This window comes from Heterodontus francisci, chromosome 40 (genome assembly GCF_036365525.1).
Source record: "Heterodontus francisci isolate sHetFra1 chromosome 40, sHetFra1.hap1, whole genome shotgun sequence".
NCBI classification, from domain to species: domain Eukaryota; kingdom Metazoa; phylum Chordata; class Chondrichthyes; order Heterodontiformes; family Heterodontidae; genus Heterodontus; species Heterodontus francisci.
In genome coordinates this window covers 32854851-32879769 of record NC_090410.1, presented here as the reverse complement: position 1 = coordinate 32879769, position 24919 = coordinate 32854851, and the positions used below count along the sequence as shown (strand labels likewise).

Genomic DNA, 24919 nt, shown 5'->3' with positions numbered 1-24919 from the left:
TCTCCGCCATTCTCGGCAGCGACGTTGAACAAAGGTGCACATCACGTGTGACCTCTCTGCTGCTCAGCCCCCACAATATAACGCCAAGGGGCTCATTTAAATGGAGGAGGTGGAACGGCCGTCCCCAATGACGTACTGGGGGCGACCACTCTGTCCCCAGTGACGGCGTCCGGCTGCACCGCACAAGTGCTGGTGCCATTTTTAAAGGGCTTCGAGCCCTTCACTAACATTTGCATTTTTAAAAGGAACAAAAGTTCAAAATTAAACTTACACATTTAATCACATTTTCACTCCCCTCACCTGCATCCCCATGGAAGAATCAATTTATTAAATGTCCATTGTCTCCGAAAAAAAGCTTTGATGCAGACTCTGACCTTTCCCCCCGACCTTTATTAATTTTAAACCTTAATCCCTTCTCACCATCACCCGACCAATCAAAAGACTGTTCCCACAGCTTCTCCCCCTCCCGCCCTGAGAATTACACTCCTCCCCCCTCCCCACCAGTGTCTCGCCTCGGTTCTCCAAATGGGGATCCGAAGGCACAGGATATCCGGCCACTGGCGGGAATATTGGCATGGGAGAGCCACCTGGTCTAGGTAGGTTTATTTACATTTATTTGAATACATTTTGCAACGCGGCGGGGGGAGGGGTGGGTGCACGGAGACCTCTCTGCCACCGGTAAAATACAACAGGGCCTTCTCACCATCACGGGTCATGGCAGGCCTCTCCCACAAGTATTTTATGGGCCCACCTCCACCCACGAACCACGATGTCAAGGGGCTGGTAAAATTGAGCCGTAAGTGTGAGGAGTTGAGAGAATTCTTTGTCACTAAGATGAAACCATCTGATCTGCTGCCTCTCCACTGTTGTCCAGCTGGTTGGGACTGCACTCGCCTGGTTCCATTCTTATCTATCTCATCGTTGCCAGAGAATCACTTGCAATGGTTTCTTTTCCCACGCCCACATCGTTACCTATTGTATCCTCCGAGGATCTATCCTTGTCCCCTATTATTTCTCAACTGCATGCTGCCCCTTAGTGGCATCATCTGAAAGCACATCATTAATTTTCACATGTACACTGACGATACCCAGCTCTACCTGACCACCACCTCTCGCAACTCCTCCACTGTCTCTATATTGTCAGACTGCTTGACCGACATCCAGTGTTGGATGAGCAGACATTTCCTCCAATTAAATACTGGGAAGATTGTCCTCAGTTCACTGGTACAGAATCCATTCCCTAGTTACTCTCCCTGTATCCTTCTGAGACTGATCCAGACTGTTCACAACCTCGGTGCCATATTTGACCCCAAAGTAAGTTTCTGACCTCATATCTTCAACATCACTAACACCGCCTATTTCCACCTCCATCACATCACCTGACTTTGCCACTGACTCAGCTCATCTACTGCTGAAATCCTCATTCATGTCTTTAGTAACTCGAGGCTTGACTATTCCAATGCACTCGCATTGGTCTCCCACATTCTAGCTCCATAAAATTTAGCTCATCCAAAACGATGCTGCCTATTTCATTACTCACATAACAATAGCATAAAGTTACATTACTGGTGACACTGGCTCTGGACAAGTTTATGGACATTTTTGAGCCAGAGACAGACTGTCAGCTATTTTTCACCAGTAGGTAACAGGTGGAGTTAATAGTTACAGTAACCAAGGTATGAATTCCATCCTCCAGTCTGGAAAGGGCAAAGTTCCAGTCCCTGGCATCAGGGACCAAATCAAACTTAATGATTGTCTTCAATATGGCAGTTATGTAACACAACAACATAGTCACACAGTAACTAGTTATGGAAGGAGACAACCTTCAATATATCTAGTCCACACATCCACAGAATTCTGTTGCTACATTTCCAATCGCCTCAAATCCCATTTGCTCACAAGCAATTGTTTAGTTCCTTATTGAAACATATTGATTTTTCTTGTTATACCAGTCATGTCTGCAATCAGTTTCACATACTTAATAAACTTTTGTTGCAACAAATCCTCCTGCATTTCCTATTTTATTTGTAAGAATGGTCCCTTATGCTTAAATTCTGGACATGACAGTAAAAGCTGAAGATTCTGATAGGCTGCTGCTCACAAAACTATTTATTGCTGATTCATTATGGCATGACAAATCTTATTGTGAAAAAGACACCCAGAAATGAGGTATTTCCTACTAAACAACAGATGGAAACTTGTTTCTCATCCTCTCCTGTTGTTTCACATCTTGTCTCAAGACTGCCCTGGTCATCTCGTTCCACAATGTGGCTACATAAAGAAGTAAAGAAACACGAAACACACATTTTACAGTTTTGTCAAAAATATCCAACAGCATCAGCTAAATTGTGCCCTCACACATTAAACTGTAAAGCATCCTGACAATGAACAACATTAACCTTTTCATTATTTCTAGTTGCAGTACAAATCTACAAGCTGTCTATAAGTGAAAAGAAACCAACACGTTTAATCATATCAGATTAAAACAAATCCAAATCCCATGTATGTATTTATATAAAACTAGGTGATCTTACAGTCCCACCCTGAGGATGAAGAAATCACTGAGTGATTTCTTATTTATGATTCAACAACCCAAACGTTTAACTATTCAGCTGAGACTTTTAAACTTCTCACTAACACTTTAAAATAATCCTTTAATTTGCCTTGATCATAATATTGATTTTCTATATCTAATATGTTTCACGTAGCCCCATCATCAGCTCCTCCTGCCTCCAATCCATAATGGGCCCTTTCTGGCAAAAGTGTGAGAGAATATTATACTCTCTCTCTCTGCCTCCCAATACATCCCAGCGGTATATTTATAGAAACAATCCTGTCCTTATTCAAGCACTACTTAAACCCAGTCAACTTAATCATTATCACATCGCCCCTGAGGAAATGCCATACTTGTGAAATCAGTGGAACCGGTACAGTTTCATAACGTATATTCGTGTGCACCACTTGATGTCCTGGGTTTGAGTGTCTTGTGTTTGACAACCTTGTTATTGACACACGGGCCCATCCTGGGTGAAAAAGCATCCTGAGTTTACGGAGCCTGATTGCAGACGTTTTGTTGCCGCACACTCAAGCTTCCCATCATGTTGTTTGAGAACATAAGGAAATGGTTTTGGATAACGTTTAGTACAGTAACATATGTACTGTAACTGATTTGTTCATCTTTCTTAACCCCCATACCACTGGTATTTATTGAAACGTCTAATGTAAAGTAGCTATCATCTTTAGCCATAGAGTCATAGAGTTATACAGCACAGTAACAGGCCCTTCGGCTCATTGTGTCTGTGCTAGCCATCAAGCACCTATCTATTCGAATCCCATTTTCCAGCACTTGGCCCTTAGCCTTGTACACTATGGCATTTCAAGTGCTCATCTACATACTTCTTAAATGTTGTGAGGGTTCCTGCCTTGGTCACACTTCAGGCAGTGTGTTCAAGATTCCAACCACCATCTGGATGAAAACATTTTTTGTCAAATCCCCTCTGAACCACCTGCCCCTTACCTTAAATCTATGCCCCTTGGTTATTGACCCCTCCGCTAAGGGAAAGGTTTCTTCTTATCTATCCTATCAATGCCCCTCATAATGTTGTATACTTCAATCAGGTTCCCCCCTCAGCCTTCTCTGCTCTAAGGGCAGATAGGCCCTGGCCTACCCAGTCTCTCTTCATAGCTGAAATGCTCCAGCCCAGGCAGCATCCTGGTGAATCTCCACTGCACCCTCTCCAGTGCAATCATATCCTTCCTATAGTGTGGAGCCCAGAACTGTACACAGTACTCCAGCTGTGGCCTAACTAGTGTTTTATACGGCTCCATCATAACTTCCTTTCTCTTATATTCTATGCTTCAGCTAATAAAGGCAAGTACCCCGTATGCCTTCCTAACCACCTTATCTATCTTTGCTGCTGCCTTCAGTGATCTATGGACAAGTACACCAAGGTCTCTCTGACCCTTTGTACTTCCTAGGGTCCTACCATCCATTGTATATTCCCTTGCCTTGTTAGTACTCCCATATTCCACTAAAGAGCTCAGGCCAAACCAGGACTTGGCATATTATTTGTCAACCATGTATAACTGACTGGCAATTGTATTCTGCATTCTTGGACCAATGGTGAAGTATTTTATACAATCACAAATTGATTTATGACTCCATAAGCAGAGATGTGATACCTTGCCTGAACTCATATTAGTCCAAATATTACACACAGAATCAATAACTGTAGTGTCATCATTGTGAAGTATTTGGGCTGGAATCTATGAACCCACTGACGAAATGTGGAAAATCGTGAGGTTGTCCACTTTGGCAGGAAGAATAGAAAAGCAGAATATTATTGAACGGAAGAGAGACTGCAGAATGCTGCAGTGCAGAGGGAAATGGGGTTCCTTGTACATGAATCACAAGAACGTAACAAGCAGGTACAGCAAGTAATGAGGAAGGCAAATGGTATGTTGGATTTTTTGCAAGGGGGGCTGAGTATAAAAGTATGAAACTCTTACTACAACTGTACAGGGCATTGATGAGACAGCAGGTAGAGTACTGCATACAATATTGGTCTCCCGAGATAAGGAGGGATATACTTGCACTGGAGGCAGTTCAGAGAAGGTTCACCTCACTGATTTCTGGGATGAAGGACTTGTCTTATGAGGAAAGGTTGAGCAGGTTGGGCAAATACTCATTGGAGTTTAGACAACTGACAGTTGACCTTATTAAAACATACAAGATTCAGAGGAGGCTTGTCAGGTCAGATGCTGAAAGGAAATTTCCCCTTGTGGGAAAATCTAGAACTAGGAGGCACAGTTTAAAAATAAGGGGTTTCTCTCATAAGACAGAGATGTGAAGGAATTTCATTTGTCAGAGGGTCACTAATCTTTTGGAATTCTCTTCCCAAGAGAGCAGTGGATGCTGGGTCATTGAATATATTCACGGCTGCGTTAGACAGATCTTTGATCTCCAAGGGAGTCAGGAGTTATGGGGGGGCAGCAGGAAAGTGGAGTGAATGTGACCATCAGATCTTGTTAAATGTCGGAGCAGGTTTTAGGGGACGAATGGCCTCCTCCTGCTCCCATCTCTTATGTTCTTATAAAGTGGGACATAGGGAGGGAGGCACCACAGAAGCGCTGGCAAGTGGGGTTAAGCATCACCTCATCCTGACAGATGCATGGCTGAATGTCGGCCACAGACCACCCTCTTTCACAGCTCACCCCCATTAACTCCCCCGAGAGCTGATGGGAGGGTGAGCTATACAGGATACTCCAGGAGGGGGCGAGGTGATGCCATGAGCAGAACTGTCATGTCGATCTCTCTGTGAAGTATGACTACCTCCCTCTTTCCACTTACAGGACAAGAGGGCCCATAATAGGAGGGAGACATCACTGACTGGCGGAGGCATCCCAGACATTAGACCTCTCTCCAAGGCTGAGGAGGAGGCACTTGAACTAATGGGTCCCAGGGCGGCCGTTCAATAACGGATGGTTAGATTGGAGTCTCCTCACTAAAGAGTGAGGATTGTCTTCCATCAACATACAGATCACTTCTAGAGACCCCATCACACATGGTTGCTATGACACGATCTGCTCATGCTGAACCGCACATGTTTTGCAGGTCGGTGTTCACAGGAGATTCTACTAGGAGGAGGACATCATTCCACTTCAGAGGAGGATCCACAGTCACAGGATGCACTGTCCGATGAATCTCCGGCACCTTCCACCAGTGCAGATAATTTCACCTCATTGGGTTTCTGCTCGATTTTAGAATCAGGGTCACAATCTGGTGCCTGAGCAGCTGGCTGAGGCTGGGACAGTCGTGATCTCTGACAGTCGGAGTATTGTGGGTTAGAGGCCTGCGACCCGACCAGAACCTGACGGGACCCGACAACATGTGTCGGGTTCTGGTCGGGTAGGGCTCATCTTCAGGCTCTGGCTTTTGGGTTCGGGTCGGGTCGGGTTGGGCCGAGACCAAGGCGAGTCAGGTCGGGCCAGACACGGAGGGTCAGTGCTGTGCCGGTAAGTATTAAAAATAAAAAACTTACCTGAGCTGGAAATCTGGGACGAACCTGAGTCTGCGCAGTGAGTGAGTGACGTCACCAAGACATCATCACGCATGCGCGGCAGCTTCGTGGTGGTTCCATGTTGGGAGGTAAGTAAACAGAAGTTGGGTCAGGCTCGGGTCGGGTCGAGTCGGGGTGGGCTCAGGTCAGCTCGGGATTGGAGCAGCCGGGACCTTCCAGGCCTCAGGTAACCAGAGGACGGCTACTAAAGTCATCACAGGCCAAGGGGCAGCCTGATCAGCAGCCTGTCTCCAGCCCAGCTGCTGGCGATGGTTCCCGCCTCGTCGAAGCACTCGCAATCGTAACAAGCAAAGCACCTCGACTCACATGGGAGTTCACGGGTGTTTGATATCTGACATGTGATGCTTCAGATAAAGTTCTTTTGTTCAAGTCATGAACATTCATTGTGTAAAAGTGATTATTCTATCATTCCCTAATTGTGAGCTGCTGACTTCCCCCTTCCCCCTCAGTGAAATGCCAATGTAAGCACAGCCTCATTTAAATATGATCTCCCATGGGCTCTAGTGTGTGTTTCAGCTGGGCACAAGGCACGGAACACCAATGGAAAGGAGGTGACAGACTACATGCATTGAGGTCAGTCTTTATTGTTTTCTCTGTGAGTGACCATCATGGTGGCTGGAACTGGGTAAGTATGAGATTGTCTCTTGCCTCCTTGATGCGTTGCTCAATGTTCCTGGCCTCCAGTGCAAGGGGTTCAACATCCAGTGCTGCCTGTCCATCACCCTCCTCTTCGTCAGTGGAGGAATTGCGTTCACGTGGCCTCGTCATGCAAGGCCTCCCTCCTCCTCACTGCTGGAATGTGCAGAGCACAGCAGACCACCACGATACACGAGACCCTCACTGGGACATACTGCAGGGCTCCACCAGATCGATCCAGGCAAAGGAATCTCATCTTCAGCAGCCCAAGGAGCTGCTCGGTGGTCACTCGGGTGGAGCGGTGGTAACTGTTGTACCTCTCCTCTGCTGCAGTGTGAGGTTTCCTCACAGGCGCTGAAAATCTATATCTTGAATGGGTCGCTCTTGTCCCCTAGAATCCATCCCTGAAGGTGAGCAAGGGCCTGAAAAGCTGTGGTACCTGTGACTGTTGAAATATGTAGGCATCGTGGGTGCTTTTCGGGAAGTGGGCACACACCTGAAAGATCTGTTTTCGGTGGTCACAGACCAGTTGAATGTTGATCAAATGGAAGCTTTTCCTGTTGAAGGAGGAGGCTGGCTGGTCAGTTGGAGCCTTAATGACCACATGTGTGCAGTCGATCACACTTTGTACCTGAGGGAATCCAGCAATGTCTTTGAATCCAATAGATCTCTCTGCCTGACTGTCAGGGTGGTTCAGTAACCCGCACAGTCACTGGCTCTCTTGAACAGGACATTGGTCCCCTCCTTGATGTAGTGGTGGGATATTGCCTGGGAGATGTCCCCAGTGGAGCCTTGGAGAATGATCCAGATGAGTAAAAGTTAAGTGTGGCGGTGATTTTCAATCCGAGATGCAAAAGCTGCCCACCAAATCCCACAGGTCGTAACTCGTCTGACAAGAGTGTGCATAAGGTGGTGCCTGCCTCCCTGGAGAGTCGTAGTCGTCACTGACAATGCCGCTTGGTCATTGGGAGGTTGCTGACTCGATTGCAGTACACTCTCTAGCGCAGGTTAGTCCTTCTTGGCATCGTCGGCTGCTCCTGCTCTCTTCGTGGAGCTTCACAGGCAGGTGAAGCTGCTTCTTGGCCCTCCTTCCATCGGAGGCACTTCATCATAACACAGGGGTCCAAAAAGACAGGGTGTATGAGACCCAGGCCAGGTGATATGTAGACCTCCAGAGTGCTGTCCTTGCAGAGACGCCGCTGCTTTGGCAGTTTTCCCTTTGCTACTTCTCCTGGCAGACTGCCTAATGGGCCTCAGTGCCCACCCTTGATGGTAGCCGACCCTCTCACCCAGTAGTTTGGGCACCCTATACTGCCACCCAAAACCAAGCCCCACTTGCAGGCCACCAACACCCACCATCCACTTGCTGAACATCCAATACCCAGCACCCTCTTGCAGATCACCTGACACCGTGCCAACCCATGCTCAACACCCGAGACTCTGCCCCACCATGCAGAGTGCACAGCACTGTAGGTTAGCAATGGGCTCCACTCCCCCTTCATCCCCTGTGCAGTGCTGATCATGGCTGCCTATCCATTGCGGCACAGAGTCCCCGTCTTGGCCTGTGTCCTGAAGGCCAGTCAGGGCCATCCATGGTCCATTTAATCCCAAGCCACACATTGAATCATAAAAATTACAGGCAAATGCATTGAAACAACATGTTGTACATTCCTGTTGCATCGGGGCGGTGATGCTGCCTTGATGCTTTCCCCACACTGACTAGATCCAGAACCAATGTCACAATGTCAGATTTCAGGGGAGACTTGTCCAATACTATTCTACCCCCCCACTCCCCCACCACCACCTCCATGCCCGCTCCAAATGGCTGCACTAAATTTTGCCCTGTATCCCAGTGTCACTGATCAGGAGCAGGAGCCAGGGTCACAATGGTCGACAAAAGAGGTCACAGACAACATAAAGCTAAAGGAAAGAACACACAAAAATTTAAAGAATAGAGTAGGTCGAGGAAACAGTCAGAAAGATGAAGAACAACAAAAACGGTAAAAAAAAAGATAAGTAAAAGCTGAAAAAAGCTGATGTGAAAGACAATGAAAGGAAGGAAATTCCAGGCTTGTTTCATAATTGCTTTGTGTCAGTCTTCACAGTAGAGCAAATGGATAAAAGAGCTCACATTCCACAATGAATCAAGGACTGGAAGTCACTAACATTAACAGAAGCAAGAGAAGTATAATAGAAAACAATAATAGTCATAGAGTCGTAAAGCATAGAAACAGGCCCTTCGGCCCACCGCGTCGATGCCGACCAGAATACCTATCTATACTAATCCCACCTGCCTGCATTAATTCCATATCCCTCTATGCCTTTCTCATTCAAGTACCTGTCCAGATGTCTCTTAAATGTCGCTATTGTTCCTGCCTTCACCACCTCCTCAGGCAGCTCATTCCAGATACCCACTATTCTTTGTGTCAAACATTTACCCCTTTGATCCCCTTTAAAGCTCCTCCCTCTCACCTAAAATCTATGCCCTCTAGTTTCAGTCACCCCTACCATGAGAAACAGACTCTGGCTATCTGCCCTATCTATGCCTCTCAGAATTTTATATACCTCCATCATGTCCCCTCTGAGCCTCCTTCACTCCTGGGAAAACAAACCCAGCCTATCCAATCTAAATTTATAACTCAAGCCCTCCAAACCAGGCAACATCCTTGTGAATCTTTTCTGCACCCTCTCTCGCTTAATCACAGCTTTCCTGTACTGTGGCGACCAGAACTGCACACAGGACTCCAAATGCAGCCGAAACAGCGTTATGTACAACTGTAACATGACATCCCAACTCTTGTACTCAGTGCCTCGGCCGATGAAGGCAAGCATGCCATATGCCTTCTTCACCACCCTGTCTCCCCTTGTTGCCACTTTCAGGGAACTATGTACTTGCACCCCAAGGTCTCTCTGCTCAAGAGCACTCCCCCGGGACCTGCCATTCACTGTATATATCCTGCCCTGGTTTAACTTCCCAAAATACATCACTTCACACTTGCCTGCATTAAATTCCATTTGCCACTCCCTTGCCCACTTTCCCAGTCGATCAATATCCTGTTGTAACCTGAGACAACCTTCTTCACTGTCTACTATGCCACCAATTTTGGTGTCATCTGCAAACTTACAAATCATGCCCCTTACATTCACATCCAAGTCATTAATATATATGACAAACAACAGAGGGCCCAGCACCGGTCCCTGCGGCACAGCACTGGTCACCCGCCTCCAATCTGAAAAACAACCCTCCACTACCACCCTCTGCCTCCTATCACCAAGCCAATTTTCTATCCAATTTGCCAGCTCACCCTGGATCCCATGTGTTCGAACCTTCTGGACCAGCCTACCATGCGGGACCTTGTCAAAGGCCTTGCTAATGTCCATGTAGACAACGTCTATCGCCCTGCCCTCATCAACCCTCTTGGTCACCTCCTCGAAAAACTCAATCAAATTCATGAGACATGATTTCCCACGCACCAAAGCCATGCTGACTATCCCTAATCAGACCATGCCTTTCCAGATGCATATAAATCCTGTCTCTCAGAATCCCTTCCAATAACTTTCTCACCATTGATATAAGGCTCACCGGCCTGCAGTTCCCTGGCTTATCCCTGCTGCCCTTATTAAATAAAGGCACAACATTAGCTATCCTCCAGTCTTCCGGTACCTCACTCGTAGCTAACGATGATACAAAAATCTCTGCCAGGACCCCAGCAATCTCCTCACTTGCTTCCCATGGCATCCTAGGATACACCTGGTCAGGCCCTGTGGATTTATCCACCTTAATGCACTTCAAAACCTCCAACACCTCCTCCTTTGTAATGTTGATATGCTCCAGGATGTTGGTGTTCCCTCCCTTGAACGCATCAGCTTCCATGACCTTCTCCACGGTAAATACGCATGAGAAATATTCATTTGAGAACTCGCCCATTTCCCGTGGCTCCACATATAAATTGCCACACTGGTCCTTCAGGGGACCTACTCTCTCCCGAGCTACCCTTTTACTCTTAATATACTTACAGAATCTTTTAGGATTCTCCTTTATCTCTGCAGCCAGGAAAACCTCATGGCCCCTTTTTGCCATCCTAATTTCCTTCTTAAGTTTAGTCCTACATCCCCGATACTCCTCGAGGGACTCGCTCGATCCCAGCTGCCTATACCTGACATATGCCTCCTTCTTTGCCCTGACCAGACCCTCAATATCTCTCGTCAAACAAGGTTCCCTAAACTTGCCAGTCTTGCCCTTCTATCTAACATGAATATGCCGGCCCTGAACTCCTCCTATCTCACGATTAAAAGCCTCCCACTTGCCAGACATCCCTTTACCTGCAAACAGCCTCTCCCATTCAACTTTTGAGAGTTCCTGTCTGATGCCATCGAAATTAGCCTTCCCCCAATTTAGGACTTCAACCTGAGGACCAGTCCTATCCTTTTCCATAACTATCTTGAAGCTAATAGAGTTATGGTCACTGGTTCAAAATGCTCCCCCACTGACACATCAACCACCTGCCCATCCTCATTTCCTGAGAGGCGGTCGAGTATAGCCCCTTCTTTAGCCGCTGCTTCAGAAAACTATCCTGGACACACTTAACAAATTCTTCCCCATCTGATCCCTTAGCACTAAGGCAGTCCCCGTCAATATTAGGGAAGTTAAAATCACCTACTATTACAACCCTATAATTCCTACACCTACCTGTGATTTCACTCCATATATGCTCCTCCACTTCCCTCTGACTATTGGGGGGCCTATAGTATAATCCCATCAAAGTGATCAACCCTTTCTTATTACTAAGTTCTACCCATATGGCCTCGCTGGACATTCCCCCCGGAATATCCTCTCTACGTACTGCCGTGATGTCCTCCCTAATCAATAGTGCAACTCCCCCTCCTCTCTTACCTCCACCTCTGTCACACCGGAAAGATCGGTTCCCCGGAACATTGAGCTGCCCATCCCTCAACCACGTTTCTGTAATAGCTATAATATCACAATCCCATGTATCAATCCATGCTCTGAGTTCATCTGCCTTACCTGGAATTCTTCTTGCATTAAAGTAAATGCTGTTCAGCCTACCAGACCTTCCACGCTCCCTGTCCTGCCTCTTCCCGGCCTGCCTACTGGACTTGCTTGCTTCAACCTCTACATTTGCCTCAACTATCTCATCTGAGAGACTACTCCTTTGGGTCCCACCCCACTGCAAGACCAGTTTAAACCCTCCCGAGTAGTGCTCGCAAACCTCCCCGCAAGGATATTGGTCCCCCTCCAGTTTAGATGCAACTCGTCCTTCTTGTACATGTCACACGGCACCAGAAGTGATCCCAATGATCCAAGTAGCTGAAGCTCTCCTGCCTACACCAGCTCTTCAGCATGCATTCATTTGCCTAATCCTCCTATTCCTACCCTCATTAGCACGTGACACAGTGAGTAATCCCGAGATTACAACCCCAGATCTCCTGCTTTTTAACCTTCTGCCTAACTCCCTATATTCACTTTGCAGGACCTCATCTCTTTTCATGCCTATGTCATTAGTACCAATCTGAACCACGACCTCTGGCTGCTCACCCTCCCCTTTCAGAATGCCCTGCAGCCGCTCTGAGACATCCTTGACCCGAGCACCAGGGAGACAACATGCCATCCTGGAGTCTCGTTTGCCACTACAGAAATGAAGGACAGAGTAACTGAGCATTAAGAGCAATTTGAGAAAATTGGGAAGAAACGGCATGGAATTTTTAACGAATAGGTAAAATCTAACAAATCTAACTGATTTTTTTGAGGAGATAATTCAAATGGTGACAACATAGAAACTACGAGCAGGAGTAGGCCATTCGGGCCCTTCGAGCCTGCAGCGCCATTCAATGCAATGATGGCTGATTGTCAAAACTCAGTACTCTGTTCCCGCTTTCTCCCCTTATCCCTTGATTCCTTTAGCCTGAAGAACTATATCGAACTCTTTCTTGAATATATTTCATGATTTGGCCTCTGCTTTCTGTGGTAGAGAATTCCACAGGTTCACCACTCTCTGGGTGAAGAAATCCCCCGTCATCCCAGTCCGAAATGGCTTATCCCTTATCCTTAGATTGTGACCCCTCATCCTGGACTCCCCCACTATCGGGAACATCCTTCCTGCATCTAGTCTGTCCAGTCCTGTTAAAATTTTGCAGGTTTCTATGAGATCCTCCCTCATTCTTCTAAACGCCAGCGGATACAAGCCTAATCAACCCAATCTCTCTTCATACGTCAATCCCAGGAATCAGTCTGGTGAACCTTCGCTGCACTCCCTCCATAGCAAGAACGTCCTTCCGCAGATAAGGAGACCAAAACTGCACACAATGCTCCAGATGTGGTGTCACCAACACCTTGTATCATTGCAGCAAGACATCCTTGCTCCTGTACTCGAATCCTTTCGCTGTGAAGGCCAACATATCATTTGCCTTCTTAACTGCCTGCTGCACCTGCATGCTTACTTTCAGCGACTGGTGCACAAGGACACCCAGGTCTCGCTGCACCTTCCGCTTTCCCAATCTATTGCCATCCAGATAATAATCTGCCTTTCTGCTTTTGCCACCAAAGTGGATAACCTCACATTTATCCACATCATACTGCATCTTCCATGTATTTGCCCATTCACTCAACCTGTCCAAATCACACTGGAGCTTCTCTGCATCCTCCTCACAGCTCACACTCCCATCCAGCTTTGTGTCATCTGCAAACTTGGATATATTACATTTAATTCCCTCATCCATTTCATTAATATATATTGTGAATAGCTGGGGGCCTAGCACCGATCCCTGCGCTACCCCACTAGTCACTGCCTCCCACTCGGAAAAAGACCCATTTATTCCTACCGTTTGTTTCCTGTCTTCCAAACAGTTCTCTCTCCATTTCAGTACCCGACCCCCAATCCCATGTGATTTAATTTTGCATGTTAATCTCCTATGTGGGACCTTATCGAAAGCCTTCTGAAAGTCCAAATACACTACATCCACTGGTTCTCCCTTATCTATTCTATTAGTTACATCCTTAAAAAATTCCAGTAGATTTGTGAAGCATGATTTCCCTTTCGTAAATCCATGTTGACTTTGTCCGATCCTTTCATTGCTTTCCAAGTGCTCTGCTATTACATCTTATATAATGGACTTTGGCATTTCCCCCACTACTGATGTCAGGCTAACTGGTCTATGATTCCCTGTTTTCTCTCTGCCTCCTTTTTTAAATAGTGAGGTTACATTAGGTACCGTCCAATCCATTGGAACTGTTTCAGAGTCTACAGAATTTTGAAAAATGACCAGCAATGCTTCTACTATTTCAAGGGTCACTTCCCTAAATACTCTGGAATGCAGATTATCAGGCCCTGGGGATTTTTCGGCCTTCAATCCCATTCATTTCCCTAACACCATTTCCCTACTAATACTGATTTCATATAGTTCCTCCTTCTCACTGGACCCTATGTTCCCCAACAATTCTGGGAAGTAATTTGTGTCCTTTTTGAAAACAGACCCAAAGAATGTATTTAATTGTTCTGCCGTTTATTTGTTGCCCGTCATAAATTCCCCCGTTTCTGACTGTCAGGGACCCACATTTGTCTTCACTATTTTTCTCTTCACATATAGAAGCTTTTACAGTCAGTTTTTATGTTCTCTGCAAGCTTATTCTCTGATGCTATTTTCCCCTTTTTAATCAATCCCTTTGTCGCCTTTGCTGAATTCGAAACTGCTCCCAATCTTCAGGTTTGCTGCTTGTTCTCGCCATTTTATATTTCTCCTCCTTGGATCTAATACTATCCCGAATTTCTTTTGTAAGCCACGGATGAGCCACCCTTCTTTTTTTTTTAGAGATACAGCACTGAAACAGGCCCTGCGGCCCACCGAGTCTATGCCGAACATCAACCACCCATTTATACTAATCCTACACTAATCCCATATTCCTACCAAACATCCCCACCTGTCCCTATATTTCCCTACCACCTACCTATATTAGTGACAATTTATAACGGCCAATTTACCTATCAACCTGCAAGTCTTTTGGCTTGTGGGAGGAAACCAGAGCACCCAGAGGAAACCCACGTAGACACAGGGAGAACTTGCAAACTCCACACAGGCAGTACCCGGAATCGAACCCGGGTCCCTGGAGCTGTGAGGCTGCGGTGCTAACCACTGCGCCACTGTGCCTTCCTGTTTTATTTTTGCGCCAAACAGGAATGAACAATTGTTGTAATTCATCCATGCGCTCTTTAAATGCTAGCCATTGCCTGTCCACTGTCAACCCTTTAAGTAGCGTTCCCCAAACTATCAGACCCAACTCGTGTCGTGTCTCATACCATCATAATTTCCTTTATTTAGATTCAGGACCTTAGTCTCAGAATCAACTCTGTCACTCTCCATCTAAATGAAGAATTCTCTCATGTTATAGTCGCTCTTCCCCCAGGGACCCCGCACAACAAGATTGTTAACTAATCCTTTCTCAATACACAATATCACTCTAGGATGGCCTGTTCTCTCGTAGGTTGCTCAACCTTTGGTCCAAGTGACCATCACGTACACACTCCAGGAATTCCTCCTCTACAGCATTATTGTTCATTTGGTTTGCCCAATCTGTCTGGAAATGAAAGTCATCCATAAATACAGTTGCACCCTTGTTGCATGCTCCTCTAATTTCCTGTTTCATGCCATCCTCTACATCACCATTGCTGTTTGGTGGTCTGAAAACAACCCCCACCAACGTTTTCTGCCCCTTGGTGTTTCTTAGCTCCACCCATCCAGATTCCACATCAGGATTCTCTGAGCTAATATCCTTCCTCACTATTGTATTGATCTTCTCTTTTACTAATTATGCTACACCACCTCCTTTCCTTTTTTGCCTGACCTTCCCAAATATTGAATATCCCTCGATGTTCAGTTCCTATCCTTGGTCACCCTGCAACCATGTCTCCGTATTCGCAACTATATTGTATCCATTTACATCTATTTGCGCACTTAATTCACCTACATTATTGCAAATACTCAGCGCATTGAGACACAATACCTTTAGGCTTGTCTTTTAACATTCTTAGTCACCTGAGCATTTTTTTGCACTGTGGCCCTATTTGTGTCTTGCCCTTGATTTCTATGTTTTCCACTTCTGCTTTTTAGTTTTCTGTCTTTCCTTTCCATCCTTGTTTCCTCCTCAGCCTCCGCACTCAGGTTTCCATCCCCCTGCCATTCTAGTTTAAATCCTCCCCAACAGCACGAGCAAACGCCACCGCGAGGACATTGGTTCTGGTCCTGCCTGGGTGTAACACATCCCACTTGTGCAAGTCCCACCTTCCCCAGAACTGGTCCCGATGTCCCAGGAATCTAAATCCCTCCCTCCTGCACCATTTCTCCAGCCATGCATTCATCTGGTCTATTCTCCTGTTCCTATACTCACCTGCATGTGGTACAGGAAGTAATTCTGAGATTACTACCTTTGAGGTCCTGCTTTTTAATTTAGCTCCTAACTCCCTAAATTCATCTTGCAAGACCTCATCCCTGTTACTACCTGTGTTGTTGATGCCAATATGTACCACCACCACTGGCTGTTCACCCTCCCCCTTCAGAATATCCTGCAGCCACTCCGAGACATCCTTGACCCTAGCACCAGGGAGGCAACATGCCATCCTGGAGTCTCATTTGCGGCCACATAAATGCCTGTCTGTTCCCCTTACGATTGAATCCCCTATCACGACAGCCCTGCCCCTCTTCTTCCACCTCGCCTGTGCAGCAGCCATCCATGGTGCCACGAGCTTGGCTGTTGCTGCCTTCCCAGGGATGCCATGCACCCACCCCCACCAGAGCAGTATCCAAAGTGATATATCTGTTTGAGAGGGGGATGGCCACAGGGGACCCCTGCACTACCTGCCTGCACCTACTACTCCATCTGGTGATCACCCATCCCTTTACTGCTTGTACGGCCATTACCTGCAGTGTGACCACCTCGTTAAACATGCAATCCACGATGCCCTCGGCATTGCGGATGCTCCACAGTGAATCCACTCGCAGCTCCAGCTCCGTAATGCATGTAGCCAGGAGCTGCAGCTGGATACACTTCCTGCACACATGGTCGTCAGGGACACTGGAATCGTCCCTGATTTCCCACATATCACCGGTGTGAGCTCTCCTGCCATGACTTACTTTAGATTAATCAGTTACTCCCTTTAAAAAATACTAATTACACTCGGGGCCTTGTTCCACTCCAAAAATGACCCACTACAATCTAAAGCCCTTAATAAATTACACTAATTTTACAAAAAGCACACTTTAGAAGTGCTAAACTTATCACTTGAGTTTTTTTTTGGAATAGCTATGAATGAAGGCAGTCGAAATGATTCCACGGCAGAGATTATCAGTTAAAAATAAAGCTCCTGGAATTGAAGGCAAATGATTGACCTGGTTAGAAGATTGGTTCTGCAGTAGAACATAGAGAGTTTGGATAATCAGAATGTACTTGTATTGGAAGGAAGTGACCAGCAATGTGCCGAGATGACCTGTTCTGAGGCCTCAACTATTCACAATATATATTAAAAACTTAAGACAATAATGAATTTGAGATCCAAATTTACCAAATCATCAAAAGGCTGAATCTTAATTCACAAAATCAGGTCGATTGGGGTTGTGCCAGAGCTTAAATGTGAAGGATCTGAAACAGGAACCCAAACTGCATCATATCCCTCGGACATGGATCAGCAGCAGATGCCGGGGGAATTAAAACCTCAGCATGTCCAAGGGTCACTGATCAGGAGAGGGACCCTGGTAATTGCCCCATCATATCCCCTGCGAACTGATTCCTATTGTGACTGATCAGGCTGAGAATTGATCTCTTTGGTTTTGCAAGGCACCAGTGTGTTTACTCTCTGCGCACCAAGGGAGACCATATTTTAACAATGCACATTTATAAATGAACATAAGCATTTTGTTTTTGTGTTTATTTATTGAACTCTTCAGATATGAACTTCTCAAATCATTACTGATAGTTGGTGCGAAGCCTTATTTTTATCATAAATTTCAAATACATGGTATTCCATCGTGTTAAATAGTGAGCTTTCAATTTATTATACCCGTGGATCCACCATATTGATATTCCTGCTCCCATCCTGATGTATAATGTTCCTGTTTTTCCTCTTCCTTACAGTTAACTTAGTGATGATTGTGAGCCTATCTCGGGGAAAGTGTGGTCTCTCCAAATGTGTCACTCGTTACTTGGTGGCCATGGCAGCGGCAGATCTACTGGTCATTATCTTCGATCTGATACTGAGGCAGATTCCCATTAGTTATCGTAGAATGTTTCGATTTCTGTTTGATATTCCATTGTGTAATATCCACGCTGTCCTACTTTATGCAGCAATGGACTGTTCTGTCTGGTTCACTGTCGCTTTCACCTTTGATCGATTTGTGGCCATTTGCTGCCAGAAACTGAAAACTAAATATTGTACCGAGAAATCGGCAGCTGTGATTATTGGAACAATGTCTGTGTTGTTCTATTTAAAGAATATTTTCTGGTACTTTATGCTTTCAAGCAGCGATACCCGTTTTCGAGCCCCCTGGTTCTGCATTCTTCCCTGGAGTGTTCTGCTTTCACCAGTATGGGCAGCAATTGAATTTCGACATTATATTTTCACCCCGTGTGTACCATTTATTCTGATTCTGATGCTCAATATTTTAACTGTCAGACACATTCTAGTGACCATCAGAATTCGCAAGAGACTTCGGGACCGGGTCAGTGAGGAGAGTCACAGTGATCCAGAAACAGTTAACAGAAGAAAATCAATCACTTCACTTTTTATGATATCGGGGAATTTTATCCTTCTATGGGTTCTGCTACTGGTGAATATGATGTCTGTTAGAATTAATCTGCTGTACCAGAATGCTTCAAAAGACATGTCACCCATTGTCAATCACCTTGCGGTTATGCTTCAGCTCCTGAGTTGCTGCACAAACACTTTTATTTACGCTGTGACCCCGAGTAAGTTTAGAGAGGAACTGAAGAATGGGGTGAAATATCCCTTCACTGTACTTTCTAAGATTTCAAATAATGAGGAAAATGGAACATTTTTGCATATAGAACACATGTGAACCCAGCCTCTCTCCACTCAGTCTCTGTAATCAAATTGTTTTAAAGACAAACTGAGATGATTTGATTGAGCTTGCATTTAATTTAAGGTACCTTTTGTAAAAGTAGAACAACTGCCAGATGCAGAAATTCCTTTACGCTAATCATACATATGGAATAAAATTAAACTAATATGCAACATGTCCCCTGATCACTCCCCATGTCTCTGTTTTATTGGATAAACCTACAGCTTCCCACTTTATCTCTCTCAGCATCCTCCACAGTGGACATCGAGGTACTCGGCGATCGCTCATTAGAATTAGAATTAGAATTAGAATTGGAACCTTACAGCGCAGTACAGGCCCTTCGGCCCTCGATGTTGCGCCGACCTGTGAAACCATCTGACCTACACTATTCCATTTTCATCCATATGTCTATCCAATGACCACTTAAATGCCCTTAAAGTTGGCGAGTCTACTACTGTTGCAGGCAGGGCGTTCCACGCCCCTACTACTCTCTGAGTAAAGAAACTGCCGCTGACATCTGTCCTATATCTATCACCCCTCAACTTAAAGCGATGTCCCCTTGTTTTTGCCATCACCATCCGAGGAAAAAGACTTTCACTATCCACCCTATCTAACCCTCTGATTATCTTATATGTCTCTATTAAGTCACCTCTCCTCCTCCTTCTCTCCAACGAAAACAACCTCAAGTCCCTCAGCCTTTCCTCGTAAGACCTTCCCTGCATACCAGGCAACATCCTAGTAAATCTCCTCTGCACCCTTTCCATAGCTTCCACATCCTTCTTATAATGCAGTGACCAGAACTGCACGCAATACTCCAGGAGCGGTCTCACCAGAGTTTTGTACAGCTGCAGCATGACCTCGTGGCTCCGAAACTCGATCCCCCTACTGATAAAAGCTAACACACCATATGCCTTCTTAACAGCCCTATTAACCTGGGTAGCAACCTTCAGGGATTTATGCACCTGGACACCAAGATCTCTCTGTTCATTTACACGACCAAGAATCTTCCCATTAGCCCAGTACTCTGCATTCCTGTTACTCCTTCCAAAGTGAATCACCTCACACTTTTCCGCATTAAATTCCATTTGCCATCTCTCAGCCCAGCTCTGCAGCCTATCTATGTCCCTCTGTACCCCTACAACATCCTTCGGCACTATCCACAACTCCACCGACCTTAGTGTCATCCGCAAATTTACTAACCCACCCTTCGACACCCTCTTCCAGGTCATTTATAAAAATGACAAACAGCAGTGGCCCCAAAACAGATCCTTGCGGTACACCACTAGTAACTAAACTCCAGGATGAACATTTGCCATCAACCACCACCCTCTGTCTTCTTTCAGCTAGCCAATTTCTGATCCAAAGCTCTAAATCACCTTCAACCCCATACTTCCGTATTTTCTGCAATTGCCTCCCATGGGGAACCTTATCAAGCGCCTTACTGAAATCCATATACACCACATCCACTGCTTTACCTTCATCCACCTGTTTGGTCACCTTCTCGAAAAACTCAATAAGGTTTGTGAGGCACGACCTACCCTTCACAAAACCGTGCTGACTATCGCTAATGAACTTATTCTTTTCAAGATGATTATAAATCCTGTCTCTTATAACCTTTTCCAACATTTTACCCACAACCGAAGTAAGGCTCACAGGTCTATAATTACCAGGGCTGTCTCTACTCCCCTTCTTGAACAAGAGGACAACATTTGCTATCCTCCAGTCTTCCGGCACTAGTCCTGTCAACAATGACAACATAAAGATCAAGGACAAAGGCTCTGCAATCTCCTCCCTAGCTTCCCAGAGAATCCTAGGATAAATCCCATCTGGCCCAGGGGACTTATCTATTTTCACACTTTCCAAAATAGATAACACCTCCGCCTTGTGAACCTCAATCCCATCTAGCCCAGTCGCCTGAATCTCAGTATTCTCCTCGACAACATTTTCTTTCACTACTGTAAATACTGATGCAAAATATTCATTTAACGCTTCCCCTACCTCCTCTGATTCCACACACAACTTCCCACTACTATCCTTGATTGGCCCTAATCTAACTCTAGTCATTCTTTTATTCCTGATATACCTATAGAAAGCCTTAGGGTTTTCCCTGATTCTATCCGCCAATGACTTCTCGTGTCCTCTCCTTGCTCGTCTTAGCTCTCCCTTTAGATCCTTCCTGGCTAGCTTGTAACTCTCAAGCGCCCTAACTGAGCCTTCACGTCTCATCCTAACATAAGCCTTCTTCTTCCTCTTGACAAGCGCTTCAACTTCTTTAGTAAACCACGGCTCCCTCGCTCGACAACTTCCTCCCTGCCTGACAGGTACATACTTATCAAGGACACGCAGTAGCTGCTCCTTGAATAAGCTCCACATTTCGATTGTTCCCATCCCCTGCAGTTTCCTTCCCCATCCTACGCATCCTAAATCTTGCCTAATCGCATCATAATTTCCTTTCCCCCATCTATAATTTTTGCCCTGCGGTATATACCTGTCCCTGCCCATCGCTAAGGTAAACCTAACCGAATTGTGATCACTATCACCAAAGTGCTCACCCACATCTAAATCTAACACCTGGCCGGGTTCATTACCTATTACCAAATCCAATGTGGCATCGCCCCTGGTTGGCCTGTCCACATACTGTGTCAGATAACCCTCCTGCACACACTGGACAAAAACTGACCCATCTAAAGGACTCGAACTATAGTATTTCCAGTCGATATTTGGAAAGTTAAATTCCCCCATAACAACTACCCTGTTACTCTCGCCCCTGTCTAGCAACAATCCCAATTGACCCATTCGAATCATTCACTGAATTTCCCACCCAGTGCACCCGCTGAGGGCTAATCATTCAATATCTTTATCATCCAACTCAACCCTCCCACTATAGACTCAGCCAGTGGATAAGCTCTCACCATCCCGCTACACATCTCCCACCAAAATATCAAGGCCCTTTCCATCCATGACGTTATTGTGGATGATTTCATTGACATCCTGGCCAAACACACCCCCTGGTGTTCACTATGGAGAAGAATGATGTAGGTGTAGAGAGCAGGGAGGGGGATTGTGATATACTTAAACAAATCAGCATTGAAAGAGAGGAAGTATGAGATGTTTTAGCAGGCTTAAAACTGGATAAATCCCCAGGCCCAGATAAGATGTATCCCAGGCTGTTATGTGAAGCTAGGGAGGAGATAGCAGGGGCTCTGACACAAATTTTCAAATCCTCTCTGGCCATAAGAGACGTACCAGAGGATTGGAGGACAGCGAATGTGGTACCATTATTCAAGGAGGGAAGCAGGGCCAAACCAGGTAATTAAAGGGCAGTGAGTCTAACATCAGTGGTAGGGAAACTATTGGAAAAATTCTGAGGGACAGGATTAATCTCCACTTGGAAAGGCACGGATTAATCAGGGCTAGTCAGCATGGCTTTGTCAGGGGAAATTGTGTCTAACAAACTTAATTGCATTTTTTGAGGATGTGACTTGATGTGTAGATGAGGGTAAGGCCGTAGTCTACATGCACTTCAGTAAGGCATTTGATAAGTTCCGCATGGGAGATTAGTTAAGAAGGTAAGAACCCATGGGATCCAGGGTAATTTGGCAAATTGGATCCAAAATTGGCTTCGTGGCAGGAGGCAGAGGGTAATGTTCCAGGATTGTTTTTGCAATGGAAGCCTGTGACCAGTGGTGTACCACAGGAATCGGTGCTGGGACCCTTGCTGTTTGCAGTGTACATTAATGATTTAGCCATGAATATAGGAAGTATGTTCAGTAAGTTTGCAGATGACACGAAAATTGGTGGTGTCGTAAATAGTAAGGAGGAAAGCCTTAGGTTACAGGACGATATAGATGGGCTGGTAAGATGGCTGGAACAGTGGCAAATGGAATTTAATCCTGAGAAGTGTGAGGTGATGCATTTTTGGGGAACTAACAAGGCAAGGGAACATACAACGGATGGTAGGACCCCAGGAAGTACAGAGGGGTCAGAGGGACCTTGGTGCACTTGTCTATAGATCACTGAAGGCAGCAGCACAGGTAGATAAGGTGGTGAGGAAGGCATATGGGATACTTCTCTTTATTAGCTGAGGCAGAGAGGTTCAGAGCAGGGAGGTTATGATGGAGCTGTATAAAGCGTTAGTTAGGCCACAGCTGCAGTACTGGGTACACTTCTGGTTGCCACACTATAGGAAGGATGTGGTTGCACTGGAGAGGTTGCAGAGGAGATTGAGCAGGATGTTGCTTGGGCTGGAGCATTTCAGCTATGAAGAGTGACTGGATAGGCTAGGGTTGTTTCCCTTAGAACAGGGAAAGCTGAGGGGCGACCTGATTGAGGTATACAAAATTATGAGGGGCATTGAAAGGATAGATGGAAAGAAACTTCTTCCCTTAGCGGAGGGATCAATAACCAAGAGGCAAAGATTTAAGTTAGGAGCAGGAGGTTTAGAGGGGAAAACTTTTCTCACCCAGAGGGTGGTTGGAATCTGGAACACACTGCCTGAAGAGGTGGTAGAGGCAGGAACCCTCACAGTGGCGCAGTGGTTAGCACCGCAGCCTCACAGCTCCAGTGACCCAGGTTCAATACTGGGTACTGCCTGTGTGGAGTTTGCAAGTTCTCCCTGCGTCTGCGTGGGTTTCCTCCGGGCCAGAAGACTTGCTGGTTGATAGGTTAATTGGCCATTATAAATTGCCCCTGGTGTAGGTAGGTGGTAGGGAAATATAGGGACAGGTGGGGATGTGGTAGGAATATGGAATTAGTGTAGGATTAGTATGAATGGGTGGTTGATGATCAGCACAGACTCGGTGGGCCAAAGGGCCTGTTTCAGTGCTGTATCCCTAAACTAAACAAAACTAAACTAAAATATTTACAAAGATCACTTGAAATGCAAAAGCATATCAGTCTATGGGCCACGTGATGGAAAATGGGATTAGAATAGATAGGTGCTTAATGGCTGGCACAGACAAAATGGGCCGATGGGCCTGTTTCTGTGCTGTATAACTCAATGACTCTAAATGAAGCCTCCCCACCTAGCTATACCTTCCACCACAATCCCCATAGAGATTGACGTGGTGGCAGTGTGGCACTTTTCACCAGATCACACCTTGGCCTGACCCCCTCCTCCTCTTGCACTTTCTTCTCCTTTCACCAACTCCCGTTGCTCCACCCCTCTCACCTCTCAATCAAAATCCTCATTCTCACTGAGATATCTTCATTGCTTTACTCCCTCAGCCTCTGCATTGAATGACATCTCATTCTCGGTGATTTCAATCTCCATCTCAACTCATCATTCTCTCCCTCCACTGAGTTCATTGCCCTCCAATCTTCCTTAAATCTCTCTCTCCAAAAACTTCCCAAATCATCTTCATGGCTGCAACCTTGACCATACCATCTTCCATGGTCTCAATTCAATCACAGATAAGGCCATCTCTGATCACCTCCTTGTATCATTCTCCACCCACATCCCCCTCCTACACCCCAACCCTACCTCCTTCTGTATCTGCCCCGGAAAAAGGACCATCCCAAATTCACTTCATTTTCCATAACATTTCCACAGCTACCGATTTGCTCAACTGCACCCTCACATCAATCTTTGAAAACCTCGCTCCAAATAAATCCATTGCTCTCTCTCACTCTGGTCATTTCCCCTGGTATAGCCCTTATCTCAGCTCCCATAATTCCGAGGGATGCAGAATTGATAGGATATGACAGACAACTTGTTTAGCAACACGGCCAGGTCACATAAAGCTCTATTGGGTACTGTTCTCATTTGCTGAAACTGCTCACTATTCCTGGATCATCCTGCAATGAGAAGATAACCTCTGTCTTCTTTTCTCTACCGCACACCGGCTTCTTAAACTTCACACCACTGTCTCTCCACCCTCATCTCCAACAGTAAGTGTGAGGAGCTAAAACAAGAAATGCTGGATTCACTCAGCAGGTCTGGCAGCATCTGTGGAAAGAGAAGCAGAGTTAACGTTTCGGGTCAGTGACTCTTCTTCGGAACTGACAAATATTAGAAAAGTCACAGATTATAAACAAGTGAGGTGGGGGTTGGGCAAGAGATAACAAAGGAGAAGGTGCAGATTGGACCAGGCCACATAGCTGACCAAAAGGTCACGGAG

The 24919-nt window shown here is 45.9% G+C and overlaps 1 protein-coding gene across 1 annotated transcript in view; it reads left to right on the top strand.

The window, feature by feature from the left end:
- The first annotated feature begins 521 nt into the window (after positions 1-521).
- The window catches only part of LOC137353188 (probable G-protein coupled receptor 139), a 28489-nt gene continuing 4091 nt past the window's right edge, over positions 522-24919 (top strand). Inside the window, exons 1-3 of the mRNA XM_068019236.1 lie at positions 522-596; positions 17857-18305; positions 18588-18687. Of these exons, the coding sequence (XP_067875337.1) occupies positions 575-596; positions 17857-18305; positions 18588-18687 (571 nt within the window). The 5' untranslated portion in view covers positions 522-574. The remainder of the gene's footprint in view (positions 597-17856; positions 18306-18587; positions 18688-24919) is intronic.